At 40.0% G+C, this 14800-nt stretch overlaps 3 protein-coding genes across 5 annotated transcripts; 1 reads left to right on the forward strand and 2 right to left on the reverse strand.

The window, feature by feature from the left end:
* Window positions 1–496: 496 nt before the first annotated feature.
* Window positions 497–5053, forward strand: RB195_020144 (uncharacterized protein; the record flags this gene model as incomplete). 3 transcript variants are annotated; one of them, XM_064188314.1, is made up of 8 exons in its annotated part: window positions 497–629; window positions 2979–3072; window positions 3191–3297; window positions 3870–3948; window positions 4400–4487; window positions 4593–4664; window positions 4725–4947; window positions 5028–5053. In XM_064188314.1, the coding sequence occupies 8 exons, from the start codon at window positions 497–499 to the stop codon at window positions 5051–5053; spliced, it is 822 nt and encodes a 273-aa protein (XP_064044194.1). The 3 variants fall into 3 exon arrangements, with proteins under 3 accessions (XP_064044194.1, XP_064044195.1, XP_064044196.1); XM_064188315.1 differs by having other exon boundaries at window positions 497–625; window positions 3139–3297; XM_064188313.1 differs by lacking the exons at window positions 497–629; window positions 2979–3072 and having other exon boundaries at window positions 3225–3297.
* Window positions 5054–6563: 1510 nt separating this feature from the next.
* RB195_020145 (uncharacterized protein) lies at window positions 6564–7319 on the reverse strand (the record flags this gene model as incomplete). The annotated part of the gene is made up of 1 exon (XM_064188316.1): window positions 6564–7319. One exon carries the CDS (start codon window positions 7317–7319, stop codon window positions 6564–6566), a length of 756 nt encoding a protein of 251 aa, XP_064044197.1.
* A 1491-nt stretch (window positions 7320–8810) lies between these two features.
* RB195_020146 (uncharacterized protein) lies at window positions 8811–14288 on the reverse strand (the record flags this gene model as incomplete). The annotated part of the gene is made up of 8 exons (XM_064188317.1): window positions 8811–8832; window positions 9875–9978; window positions 10509–10578; window positions 11259–11407; window positions 11868–11937; window positions 12019–12121; window positions 14016–14131; window positions 14203–14288. The coding sequence occupies 8 exons, from the start codon at window positions 14286–14288 to the stop codon at window positions 8811–8813; spliced, it is 720 nt and encodes a 239-aa protein (XP_064044198.1).
* Window positions 14289–14800: the final 512 nt, after the last annotated feature.

Here is a 14800-nt window from a genome sequence, read left to right on the forward strand (position 1 = left end):
AACTGGCCTATACAATGCCTTGAGGGGGCTAGCAGATGTGTCAAGTCAGTGCTTTTATCCTCCCAGACAAGTCTGATACCAATTTATCGACCCCGGAGGGTTGAAAGGCTTAGGTGGCACTAGGGCGGTTTCGAACCAACGGTCGATTGTGGAGTCACAGGAGGAACCTCTTACCTACTACGTTACATTCGATCAAATAAAAATAGTTATAATAAACGCAAATGTGGAAATGAATAATAATAAGTGAAATTAGGACCGAAGGCTAGAGTCACACCAAAAGCGCAAAGAATCATCAAAAACCAGTGGGCAGAATCGCGCTCCAGCGTTGATTTTGTTGATTTTGGCCTTGGTTTGCGTGTTCAGAGTTCTGTGCGCCACCTGATCACCGTTATGCGTAGTCGTGATCAAAAAGAAGATGAGAAATCAGAAGTCACGATGATTTTGGCCGTGTACGAAGCCCATATGATTTGCCGTAACTGCTACAGACCAAAGTGCTATGCGAGGTGACGTCAACCCTGATCTCCAATGTGATGTTGTTCAGAAACAGATCAGGGACATAATGAAGTGGGAGAAGAAGATACGTAGAGTGAACCTTGTATCACAATGGGATTACCGGTTAGATGTAGTTGGTGGGATTGGGGGCTGGCACTCGGTGGTGCCCTTATTACTGGAAGAAAATAAGTGAATCAGTTGGGACCCTAAGCATTAGTCTTAGAGGATGTATGACATATAAGCTGAAGCAACTAAGAGAAAAAACTGAGATAGAGTGTCCAGAAATAGGAGCGCGGTTGAGTTTCCCCCCACCCTCCTCAACTACGTTTTCCCCGGGATTACAAAAAAAAAGAATAAAAGAATGAAAAGGCAAAGTTGCATAATACTATAGGAGGTGAGAAGACAACGGTACAACAAACCAATCTCCAAGTCCTCTCTTCTTGAAACCTCGGCATTGGGAAGTGTATTTATGTTTTCTTATTATGCCAACGAGATTTAGGTGAAACTTTATTATTGGCCTGACGTTTCAACAAACTCGTCTTCATCAAAGTTCTGAAAATGGTTCAAGATAGTTGATACCGTGCATATATATCATATATATCAACTGGTCGTTACCAAAGACCTCGAACCATTCCCAGTCCTTTTATAAAGACAAGTTTGTGAAAACCTCAGGCCATTAATAAAGTTTCAGTCCTCACAAACAACCGAAGAGAAAAAACCTAAGAATTATACAACATTTGCTAAAAATATGCTAAGTTCGCGTTTGGTTGTATTGGATTCCATTGGTGTCGGTGAAAAACGACCAGACCTCGTGCTTTACTGAGACAATGGGTGAGTGATCTTTCAATCCAGTGTTTTTTTCATCCAATTTATTGTACAGTCGAAACAAAACAACCTGAAGATCTGTGAAATTGCATGGGTGGTTTGGCTCGAAATGTGACGCGGTGGGACTATTACTCATCTCAGCAGTCCGATTGAAGCAGGCGAGGGTCCAGCGCCGAAAGCGACAGCTTACGTAGTTGCACCAGGCGTCACGTCGTTCCATTTCGAATGTATATTTGTGTCGTTCTTGTATTAGATCTCATGCAGAGACTTTATATCGATCGTTCAATATGAAAAACGTCGGTTGCTGACTTTCTAACATCTGTTTTGAAGTGCATGTGCAGTTTGATCGTTCGTTCCACATACAACTGCTGAGTGCACATGTGCTTTTGCTCTGTTCGAATACGCTGAATTTTTCTTTTTGCAATACTTTCGTCGTTGTACATCAATCGTTAAAGTTGAAAGAAGTCAGCAATAGCAATGCAGCATATATCCGGAGTCTGGGGTCTGCAGATACTCGTCTAAATTCTAACGAGTCGTCTATTTTTGTGCTTGGAGAATTACTCATTAACGAAGCTGAGAAGCGCCTTGAGTAGCAAAGGGCAATAACTTCACAGAAAACTTATTATACCAGGCGTATAATTTTGTGGAGATGTCTTATAAGAATGAAAATGATTGAAGCCAAAGACTCATTCAATAATCATACCCGAGATTTTGAGATATTCTTAACCTTTGTGCAGTTGTGTATTTGCAAACATATGTCCGAAATAAGAAAGAAATAAGAACTTATAAACACTCATCTCAAATGTTTCTGTATAAGTGTCCCTCGACTTTGTTAGAGAATGTAGTGTTTATCACTGTGTCGACTATCTTTTTAAGTTGTCATTCCTTCTTTTGAGACAAAAATAGAACGGTATCTTCTCGCATATATGAGTTAGTCATCAAAAGCGGATGTTCTTAACGATCAGGCGACCAATGTTGACAAAAAAATTAGAAAAAACCAACACCGGATGTGATTTTGAAATATTGCGTTCGATAACCAAACTTTTTTTGACTTTGCCGTCATTCACACATAAAGGAAAACTGTCCTGGAAGCAGATTTTTGACTTTACTTCCTGTTGACTTTTCCTGTTTCGTTATCAGATTTTTCACTTGCTTGTGGCTGATCTTATCAGGTTCACGGGTGTCTAGGAACGGCGAGTGCTTTCTACGAAGAATTGTACCATCTTAACTGAAAGAAATAATAAATAAACTATATCGTAACTGCTCTTATGCATGGTGAAGTAGAAACAAGTTTGTTAATAAAAGCGTTTAGAGAAGGGAGGGAGGCCGAAGCTTCCTACTTTTTTTTATACCACAGACGTCTGCTCGGACGACCATTCGATTGTTGTAGGCATAAGTAGAAAATAGCACGCCTGTCAAAAAAGAAACCGCTTGGGAGTTGTCACCGCACGGAAAACACAACAAAATGCGCGAAAGACGATTACAGTTTGCGTTAGGACGACCTGAATTTCGGTGCAGCCGCACTCGAAGCGGGACTCTCGCGAGCACCACTCTTCGCTGCAGTCCGAGTGAAGCTGACGACGGTCCTAACACGATCCCAACCGCTGGCTCTGTCGCTCCGCTTCGAGCGCAGCCGATTACGCAACTGTATTGAGTTTCAGGTCGTTTTGAACCGACTGCATGCGTTCATCACATCGTTCGTTTCACTATGTTATCGTATTATACGCTCCACCGCACCGCCTCGAGAGAAGCCGGGTACGCAGTTGCCCCATATTTCATGTCGTTTTGACTCTACCATATTTTTTTCCTATTTTCAATTAGAATTTTGCTACGATTCGTTAGACATTGACGATTTTTCAACTCACCTCTCAAGTGACTCTATCACGACGTCCGTCGCATTATATTCTATGCGATTTGCTGGAACGGTTGTTCAACTACTTGCTGAAGTGAGCTACATTTGCGCGATTAACTGCTTTTATTGTGAGTTTGCTGCTGTGAATTTTTCAATTATTGTTCATTAGTTGTTTACATAAATACAAAAGCAAATGCTGGGGTAAAGTTTGGTTGAAGATTACTTGGTATTTTTTATCTACACTACGAAAACCATGATATTCATAAGCTTCGTTCGCAGCAGCGGTTCAGGACGAACGGACGAACGGTAGGAAACTATGCCGCTTTGTACGCACCTCACGAGATATTGCACCACAGACCAAAGTTTTTGATTGCTAACATATAGTAGAGTCAAAACGACATGAAGCACGGTGTAGTTGCGTAAGTAGCTGTGTTGTTGAGCGTAGCGGCTAGGATCAAGAGGGACCTCTGCTAGCACCATTCATCGCTGTTGTTCGCGGTGGTCCCACCTCGATTCCAGCCGCTTTTTCCATCTTCAAGCGCAGCTGCCTACGCAACAGCACCCTGCGTCATGTCGTTTTGACTCTATTATAAACGTACCGCATACTGTAGAATGTAGGATGACAGTACTTTGTTATTTCATATTCTAGTTACTTCAAATGTCATAAATTTGGTATGAATTACATATACTTTGTTTGTAGATGGTAGAAATGAACTAAAACTCAGCGAAACATTTGATTACGGCTTAGTGAATTGTCCAGCAGGTACAAAAGGTTGTTTGTGAGTTTTTTTTTTTCTTATTAATGATGGCTTTAAAAAATCCACAGCAACCATATTAATTGTCGTAAAGACGATTTAATATTTTTATAGGCCCATTTGGTTTAGTGAGAACATTTTTATGATGATCTGTCTGATTCGGGTTAAAGGCATCCCTCCACGAATTTGGCTTCAGGCGTTCTGGCGCACTATTTTCTACAAGGAGTTCGACTGTAGCGCGCCAGCCTTGTGCGGCGCCTGATCTTCCGGGCCGTTTTTTACGGCAATTAGGAAGAAATGGACGAAATCGCCTCCTCTCCATAGTCTCCCATCCGGTATACGAATACTTCACCTGAAATCTGCACCACCTCAGATTCGTAAGGGGTGATGCCTTTAATTACAGAACGGAACTTGAGCTAGTCAAGCACGGTCGTGTAGGACCCATAATGATGAAGGTTTTTTGTTTTTCTTCTAGTTTCTATCAACATCGCCAATGTATCGGGACGAGATTTGGTGTTGTTTATTCCATCACAGGCTGCTTAGGGAATCCTGACTTGTGCGATGTGAGCCTTCTAACTATGTTCTTTAAAAAAATTCTTCACGTTAGATTTTTTTGATTTAAGAAAGATCGAGGAAAACCAAGGTGAAGATGATGTGTGCAATTGCAGAGCAGCGTGTTTTCTACACGGAAACTAAACGGAACCGGGAGATGTTGTTATCATTTCGGATGTAATTTAGCGGTAAGTCGTACTGTAGTGTTACAGTGGTTATTATGAGAGGGAGAGAAAGTCTAACTTTAGATGTATAACTCTCTGCTCACATTACCTCGATGGAGACCACAACACGACTTCTCTGATTGCGATCCTTGTGAACAATGTGGAGACACGAAAATTAGTCCTTCGTCGAAAACAGCTGCACCATCAACAGGTTACTCTACGACTGCGACCGAAGCTCTTTCTGCTACTACAAAGACTACAACTACTTATTCAACCGCCACAACAACCGAGAGTACCACCTCAGAAGGTTGGTTTAGTCAGCTTCTTGACATTTAAAAGCGATAAGAATTGTTATGGTTCAAAGAGTGTTTATGGATGTTTCTTTAGGATTAATGCATGCTGACAGTCTCTGAATATGATTTTTTTCTATGATAGGCATGTTATTTGCTTGGCTTTTTCGTCGTTGAATGAAAAATGAGTCTGATCGGAGAGTTGTTCACGTGCAAGATATTAAGAGAATTTTTACTCCATGACTTAAACGCAGCGTATCACCGAGCTGACGTAGTGAATTAGAATTGTAAGCCTTGTGGAAAACGTAGAATTCGGGAGAAAATGTAGTTGAGAGGGAACTTAACCGCGCTTGTATTTCTGAATTCTCTTTCTCACTTTTTTCTCTTGGTAGTTTTACCTTACATGTTATAGATCCTCTAAGAATAATGCTTAGATCTTAGGACCCCGATCGATTTAGTTATTTATAATACATACTTTCAGAAATAGGACCTCGAACGATTGCCCACAAAACTCGTGTAACTACACTTTTCTCGATTTGAGTTTGTAAACAGCTAATATAGGTCTGCTCTACGCTAGAACGTGCCATCTTTTCACACGCTCCGGTCCAATTTATTCGTTGGTTTTACTTGAGTAGGCCGGCGAGTAGAACTCATTGATTTTGGATTGCTCGCTCGCGGACGCAGCGGAGGCAGAACGGTGGAGCGTTCCACGTATGGTGTAGTGAAAAACCCGTTTTTCGATATGTCTAGGAGAAATTGAGCGGGGCCGCGCTCATGTTCATTATTTACACCCCAGAACTCTATTCTTTCCGCCAGATTTCCACACAACGTCAGTTTTGTGAAACGTTGACTTTAAGAGAGTTATGGAACAAAAAAAAATTTACGAAGAAAAATTCACACATAAGCAATGAATGAAATCATAGATGAATTGCGGAACTTAGGAAAATAAACATAAAAATTACAGTAATCTGTCAAAAGAAAATCGACTACACAAACGGGCAAGCGATTTTAAACAGGGGCAAATGGGTTTCCAATAAGCGGGTCACGGCGCGAACTTCTACTCAGGGAGATCAGAAGAAGTAGAGCCATCAAAAAATAAGTAATAATGGGCAATATAGAATGAAAATATGAGAGGATTTTGACTAAAAGCAGATCAATAGACAGTTGGTAGTTGGTCTATATGCATACTTGGACGGATGGAACAGGCTTTCAGCTCTAGTTAAAAATTTACTACCCACACTGCTTCTCTTTGACTTTGAGCCCGTTTCGAAATACAATGATTCTAGTAATACCCTAAAATCCCATAGATAAGAGCGGTTTAATTTACCGGTGAAAAATGAATTGGAATGAAATTGAAATTGAATGCAGTCACCCCTCTAACTTGATGGATGGATAAATAAAAATCGGAGAAGAAGTTTAGAAGAAGCTCCGCCCCTCAACTCTAAACCCCGCCCACTTAATAAACAATTCATATAGAAAAATAGCGATTTTAACGGAATTTCTGCCGGAATCTCTCTAGAAATGCCGGAATTTCATCTCTGGATAGAACTTGAAGAGCCCATTCGATCAGTAAAATTCCATAGATAAGAGCGGTTTAATTTACCGGTAAAAAATGATTTTGAAAAAAATATTTTTAAAATTTTATTTGTATACTAAACAACAAGGACTCCAACATACCTAAACATAACACTAAACTTTTCCATTTCACACATTTCAGCATTAACTTCTTCTTAAAAATTAGCATTGGTTTAGGTTTCTCTCCAGCAGCAGTCACTCCCAATACAACAGTAAAATTAGATTTCTCATGGCCGGTAGAATCAATTTTAATGTTCTCTCGTCCCTTCACATCAACTGTCCGTTCATAGATGATATCAAAGGGAACTGGTACTTCATCAATATTTCCCAAATTGAAAGGGGATACGTTTAAGGCTTCAGCTGCAACGAACTTTCGAAAATCCGAGCATTTTTGTAGATGGTCAGACGGTAATGGTTGGCCGACACTTGTTCTTCTTCGTACAGAGAGCTTTTTTCGCGCCATAAACAGGATGCACCAATGCGCAGATGCTTTAAAATTTTGGTGACCATGCTCTTCTGCTAATTCCTTTGCTTTGGTCCTTATTTCTTTCACCGTGACAGCTCTATTTTCTTCTCGTTTTTTGACAACCCAGTTGTAGATGGCATCTTCAACTTCTTCAACGCTTGGTTTTTTGTATCGTCGGGCTCTCTTCGTTGCTGGCATCTCTTGAAGATTTTGTCGATCAACAACCCACTTTCTTATCATTGCTTCAGTGACTTCAAAATGACTAGCCGCTGCCAAGGTTCCATGCAAATCACGATAATTGACGGCGTCTAGCTTGAAAGCTGCTGTATACGATTTACGACGTTTCATAGCAGGTGATACAGGATAGAAAGAGTATAGAAAACAGTAAGAATAAAGGTAGAGTTGTAGGCTATTATTGCGATAATCATGAGCACACAACGCCAAAAAAAACGTATACAAACGTCAATTTTCATTTTCTAGCACAAACCGCTCTTATCTATGGACCGCTCTTATCTATGGGATTTTAGGGTACATTCAAAATTGAAAATATATTATTGTACTGGAATAATCAATTTCTTCTAAACCTTTCTTAAATATTTTTATTCAATTTTTTTTGAATTTTTTCCTTCAATCCTTTCTCTCCTCTCTCCCTGAATCTCCGCAAGCAGCCGGCCCCTGAATGCTGTTTTAAACGATGCCTTCTATTGCAGCACGTCAGACTTGCACGCGTAGCGTCCCGTACTGCCTATCGGGGCAGTCCGAATTGATTTTCGACGAATCGCAGGGCGGAGGCGGCGCATGGCGTGGAGGGTTGCAATAGATGGCGTCGTACAAAACAGCATTCAGGGGTCGGCTGTTTGCAGTGATGCAGGGAGAGATGAGCGGAACAACCCCGTCTCCATAATCTGCGACCCCGTATACCTATACTCCATCTGATATCCGCACCGCCTCAGATGTGTGGTATGCTGCCTTTCATCGGTGCTTCAAGCAGAGAAAATACTTGAGTTGTAAGGACGCGCTGCAGTCGCCTGAGCAATAACCGCTCAAAAGGCACTCAAGAGGTGTCTGAAGGGATTTTTTCTAGGTTTGCTTTAAATCTTATAAGTCAGTTTCTAGTCTCTTTTCCTGTACGGTCGCTTTCCAAATGTGAAGTCGAAAATCTATTTTTGTTGTCGAAATCAGTGAAAATGTTCCCAAAAGCCTCCACATTACACAAGCGAATCGTGCTATCTGTCCGTGTTCAAAAATCCAAATTTACATTTTTTTGCCTTCGAAATCATAAGGAGTAAGAGTTCCCAATGCTTTTAACAAATGCAAAGAACGGTGCTGTCGTTAATATGTTCGCCAATATAAATGTTTCTTTGTAGTTCAACTTCGAAAAACCGTCTTTTTTGTTACATACTATTTTTATTTATTTACTTATATAATATTTATTTATTCATATACAAACATATTGTTCGAGAATTTAGTTAAATAGAATGTACGAAAACGTTAATTTTCGAGTTATTTTTTTTTATTTTCTAGCTCTTGTTAAGTACACTCCTATTTTTTTTTCTGATTGTTTGATCCTAGTGTTGATTTAATCTAAAAAATCATTCTTGAAGGAATTACATTTGTTACTTCTTGCCAGGTTTTATAGTTATTTGGACTGTTGGATTAAAAATTAGAAATAATGTAGCGAATCCTTCATTTCATAACACCAAAAAACATTTAAGGAAAGATATGAGCAAAGGGAAATGAATGAAAGATGAAAGGTCGGAGATGTTTTGATGTTCGTTGCCCATTGAGTTGAGTGATCGAACGATCGATGGTGGGGCTCAATGGTGAATAGCTCAGCGCCTAGTACAGACGGCTACTGAATCTGAAAGAAATTTTCCACAAATTTGGCTTCTAAGTTACAGAAACGAACGATTTTGAACGATCTTTATTCTTTGCGAATCACAGTTTCATTTGCTTTGATCAGTGTTATTTCTTTTTGTGGAGGGAATTTTTGGAAATGCGATAGATTTTGTATTCTCAGTCAAAGAAACCACAGCAAAAAAAAAACGCTATTTTATCTGCGTTTTTCCTCCTTTGTACTCGTCTTTTCTTTTTTTTTCTGTAACCGCGTCCGCATCCGCAGAATCAGAACTTGGCTGTACCGAAAAAAGACAGTTTTCAGTCAACTGTCTATTTTCAGTGAGCAGCTGAATTATTTTATGTGATTTGTAGAGGAAAAAGAACGCTTTTGATTAATCTGTAGCTTATTTCGTTGAAATGATTCGGGAATCTCTGTTTATCATTTTGTAGAGATTGAGTAAAATACGCTCCGAAGATAGGCAGCGAATATTAATTGAACACTGTAGTGCTCGAAATACCCGTTCCAGTACTTTGGGGGTGCATGAAAATTAACAAAGTGGTTAAAATAAAAAAAAACACCAGATGCCTCGAACACCATTTCTTATCCTTCTTTCAAATACCCTCAAATACCATTTCTTCTTCTCTTTGTTAGATTAAAGTGCTTGCAAAACTGGTGAAATGTAGTTAGGGAAGGGCGTTGGCACTAAGTGGCGCCGTGATTTCTGGAATTAAATAAATAAAACAAATAATGTAAGTAAAGTTAAATCAGGCGGTGCCCTAAGACTCAAGAATTAGTCTAGAGGATCTATGACAGGTAAGCTAAAGTTACTAAGAAAAAAAAGAAAGACCGTTCAGAAATTAGGGCGCCACTGAGTTCCCCCCCGTCCAACTACATTTTTCCCTGCAAAACGTCTTAATGGTCGCAGTTCTAAAGGCATTTTTTCAGAAACTAGTACTTGTTTTCTTTTCTGAATTCACTGTTTTTCTGCTCTTCGAAGAAAAACACACAGCAGATAAAAGCGGATCGAGGTGAGATTATTTGCAGAAACACTTGATCACATTACCTGTTGTATCTGCTAGCGTAGGAGTACAATCCGCGACTGAGCGACGACGAAAGGTTCAACTCTTTCTCTCGACGTGATGCCCATGTGGCTGGTGACAGCCAATACTGAAACAATTTTTATTCAGACAATTCCTGACAATTCACTAACGATCCTAATTGGATTAAGGAGTCCAGTTTTTTTTTTTGTATCGCCTGTATACAACGATATCGACAAAAATCGCTCGTGAAAAATATTTGCTGCAATCCTCTGCCTTTAGACCATGCAAACTATGAATGGAATGGGAAATTTTCTTTCACGATACGTCCTTCGGAATTGCAATGAGTAATCGTTACCATGGAACTGCTACAAAGCTGAATTAATGCAGAAGAATCAAGAGCTCCGAGAAGAAATTCTTAAACGCATTAAAAATTAATAAAAAAAAATTCACAGCGCAAAGGCCCAAAAGACCAATTTATAAAGATCTGGAATCAAGATTTATGCGAATAACTCTAAGATGGACTTTAACGCATCGTCCAATCCAATATTCATGAAGGAAAGAATGCGGCCATGATATTTGACAGGTGTTTGTATTGCTACTGTACTGCCCTGGCTATTCCAATCGTAACAGGACCAATAATCGACGAAAATTGCTTACCTTAGACAGTGTTCCAACGGTCATGCACCTCTTCTTGTACATGTCGACGGCATCTTCAACAGGCATGTAGCTGAACAATATCATGTATTCAAATGGTCAGTATTGAATTGAAACGGTAAGGAAAGGAGGAATCAGTCAGTTTCCTAGGCGAAGGTACGGTCGCGCAGGAGAAGGCGTCGCAATCAAACGGAACCCAAACGTTGCTTCTGGTCCCGGGCCGAAGTGCACGGGCGGGGCAGTGGCCGTCGGGATAACGCGGTTGCTGACGTATGCGTGCAAATCTATCGTGACGCAACCTTGTCGCCACTACCGGCTTTGAACGAGTAACCGAGTTGTCGAGGATGTGTCACCTGCCGAAAATGTTGCTCATAAACAAGTATGCATGGATGACTTTGCTTCTCACGATCGCGGTGCGCTTTCGATTAGAGAAGGAAAGATGGAAGAGGGAGTCTCTCAGGCGGAGTTCAGAGAGTGTCGCTGTCTAAGTCATCCAGAGAAAGACATGGTCTTTTCAAAGCGACACGACCCTCGATGCAGTTGCGTAAGCGGCTGCGTTCTAGGCGGCGCGGTGGACATAGCGGATGGGATCGAGGATCTCTCAATCCTAATCACCACCGCTTACACGACTGCACTGAGCTTCATGCCGTTTTGAGCCTACTGTAACTAGCTCTTGGTCGTCGTATATGGTAGGCAACAAAATTGTAACTTCTTAAGAGAACACCCAAAAAAAACTGTTAAAGAGATACTTACCGTATGTAGCTCCTCTGAGGTGTGAATGAACGATCGATTGGTGATCTGTATTCGGATCTTTGGAATTGAGATGGACTGTAGGAGGTTAGATTACCTTCTAACCACCGTTTTGTGCCGACATCTCGAATGCCGGAGTGGCGAGTGTACACCTTCAAAAATAATATATCAATAAAATGGTGAAGTAAAATGTTGTTTCGATTATGCTAACTATGTAGGCAAGATATAGCCCCCCGTACTTATTGCTTATGCAGTCCACCGTGACGCGGTATCTCACACCTTTTCACTTGTTACACACGTGCCCCCTACCGTGCTCCGACCGAACGCGCATGCGGTTGTCCGTACAGACATAAGTATCGAAATCAATATTTGCTAGCACTTTGTTGCAGAGTCAAAAAAACCTATTTTTCTTCGCAAACACAGAATCACTCATTCATTTTATTCTGTCAATTTTTACATTTCAAAAGATTGGACGTGACCGATAAGACTAAAAGAGAAGGAGGAGAAAATTGATTTTGTCTTCTTGTCAACTTTAGTCCTCGATCAGATCTCGTCAAACCCAGAAATAGAAGATTAAGAAAGGAAGGCCACTTTAATAGTGTTTATACTCACCGATTCCGATTGTGTAACGATTCCCAAGGCAGTGTCTGTATTCCCGTAGCTATAACGAACATAAGGGTACCTAAACATGAAAGCTATCAAATTACGCGTATCTAAACAAGGTAGAAATCTCCAGAAAAAAAAAAAAAACGAAGAGCTCTACTTGTCTGTGAAATGCGGTGTACTTCGTTGAACTCCTACGTTATGTAATGGTGGAGTTTTTGTCAATGCTGTTGCAGCAAGCGAACGACCGAACAACGATGATCCTTAAACAACGAAGACGAAGTGCTTATGATCGCAGAGGTTTTTTCTTGCTCGACTTTTTTTCCCGACTCCTTTAATTTTCCTGTTGTTTTTTTTCCCGTCAGTTTCGTCATTTAAATGTATAAAAACAATCACAGCTGCGTCTTAGACGAAACAACAATGCGTGCACGCATAACACATCATTTTGTGGTAGTTGAAAGAGGAGGGGGAGGAGGCTCTCAGTGAGTTTCGTCGTCGACGTCGAGTTTTGCGATGAGCTGTGTAAAGAGAAGAAATAGCACGCACTAGGTGCAACGTACAGCGAGCGTGTCGCCGACAAACACACGCAAGGAATTGAGGTTATCCAAAAAAAACAAACGATTATTGTCCCCAATCGATTATTGATCGATGTCAATTCGATAATGATGATCGTCGGGAAATTTCACAGCGGCAACACAACATGCATTATTGTCGCCCGAATTTATTGTTGTATAAGACATATACATACAGAATAAAAAAAGAAACGATAGAAGTCTTTAATAGCATAATAACCCATAATATCCGTGCACACCGTATCGAGTAAGCAAACATGTCCTTATTTGCCTCATCTTTAATAGAAAAAAAGGACGATACAGCAAATATTTCTCATTACTAAGTAATTACTACTTTTTCTCTCTAAACAATCCATACTGAGCACTTATTTTCTACGACAGTAATAATAAAATGATCCTAAATAATCTATCCGATGTACCAAATGTTATGTAAATGATTTTCTTTTTCGAGGTCTACGGAGAATCTGGAAGATTTCAGTACTGGCATTGTCCTGGGTCTACTTTGTGAATAATGTGTCAGTTGTCGCTGCCGATCTATGCAGGTCTGCAGAGCAATGGGTAAAACGAAAAATTTGCGTACTTCCTATCCATTAATACTAAATTTTTCTGAAGTAGCTGGTGTTTTTTTTTTTTGCTGTTCCATGCAACTAAATTTGTTTTCGTCAAGCAGCGTCGTTCAGGAACGAATTGGAATTTTTTCTTCAGATTTTCAAATTTTGATTTCCGCGTAGTCGTAGCTGTTGGAAAAAATAAAACATAAACGATAGTTTCTGGCAGCAATACATTCTGAGATGGGAATTGGGTTGCGCCGAAAAAATTTTCTGTACCATCAAACCCCGGCTAATATTTGATAAAAAGAGGTGTAGGGTGAATGTTCCCTACGATGTAATTCAAATTCATTTTTGTGAAAGTAAAAACATAGAGGCATGAATCATTTGATTCTTGAAAATTGCGAGAAAAATTCAGGAAACAGCAACTTCAATTCCCGAGCATTGTTAATTCTTTGACGATTGATCAATAGATCGCACTTTTTTTTTACCGCCAATTGAATGTGTGAGGTCAAAATTACTCCATCACCGGTATGTCACACGCTACAAATAGTGATTCTTCTTTTGTTTTATTTTTTCTTTCATTTTGGCAATTTTTATCGTTTATTTCTCGTTAAGAAGGTAGTAGACGACACGAGCAATTTTTTCTTAGATTGGCCAAAAATTCCATACGAGAACTTGAACCCACTTTTACCCTTTACTCTTTGCTTACTATTTACTCCTAAAACCTTATCAAAAATAAATAAATAATTGGAAGAACCGTATGTCTTCTCCGATACTCCGTAGATCTCTTGGATATTGCGATTAACGTCAAAATTGTTCTAATTCTATGAAAAAATTTAAGTCATTCTGTCAATTTGCTTTTTTTTCAGGACACGTTTCATTCTTAGACGTACACTAACAATTTTACACTAACGTACACTTACAGAACAACGTTCATGCAACCCAAATAATGAAGAGAAGTCCAACAGCACCAAGAAACACAGATATTGCAGTGAATACCGTATTCAGTTCATGAACATCAAATAGACCCGTACCACTTCTGCTGAGACTTCTCGCCATATATCCGCCACCGTATCCGTAACTAGGACGTGAGAATCGAGTCATTGACGGACTATACGATAACGAACCGGATCCAGAAAACGAGCTCGACCTGAGCAGGAGAAAAAACTATTGTGATACAGGTTTTTTGTATGCAACTACTTCGGAAAGAAAATGATGCACCTCTTCATGACTGCAGACCGTAAATCGCTTCTTGATCTGGTCAATGGAGAAATAAAATGATAACTCGGCGAGCTCAGCAGCTCCATCGTCGATCGTTCTGAACAATGAGGCGGAAGAGGGATGGATGCTTTCTTCGATGAAGCAACGTTGAGGAATTCAGTAGAGGAAACGAGGAACGAGGTCTTGACTCTTTTTTCTGTATGTGTGTTGGTAATCCAAGCAGATGCTTGGACTGACAACAGCACGCCCACCAAGCAGTGGGCAGCCACCCCGTTAGCGTTGTGTGATGTTTGATACGTTGACTGGCAAGAAAACAAAAATCCTCAATCGATTTCGTGGGAAATGTTACTGACAGAGGAATGAAAATTTTGTTCATAGGTTTTTATTCGGAAAAGAACAAGCGATGACAGAAAGGATGTAACTTGGATGTAACTTGTAACTATAAATCCTTTATAATACAACTTGGAGGTAAGCATAGAGAAGTAAGCCTTCTTTTTTCTTATAAGAAAATCACATTCAAGGATAATGGTAGGCAGTCTAAAAATAACGTGAATAAAAAGAAGCAAGAGAGCATAGCATTCGTTCGATAGAAGAATAG

The sequence above is a fragment of the Necator americanus genome, chromosome II (assembly GCF_031761385.1).
Source record: "Necator americanus strain Aroian chromosome II, whole genome shotgun sequence".
In the NCBI taxonomy this organism is placed as follows: Eukaryota; Metazoa; Nematoda; class Chromadorea; order Rhabditida; family Ancylostomatidae; genus Necator; species Necator americanus.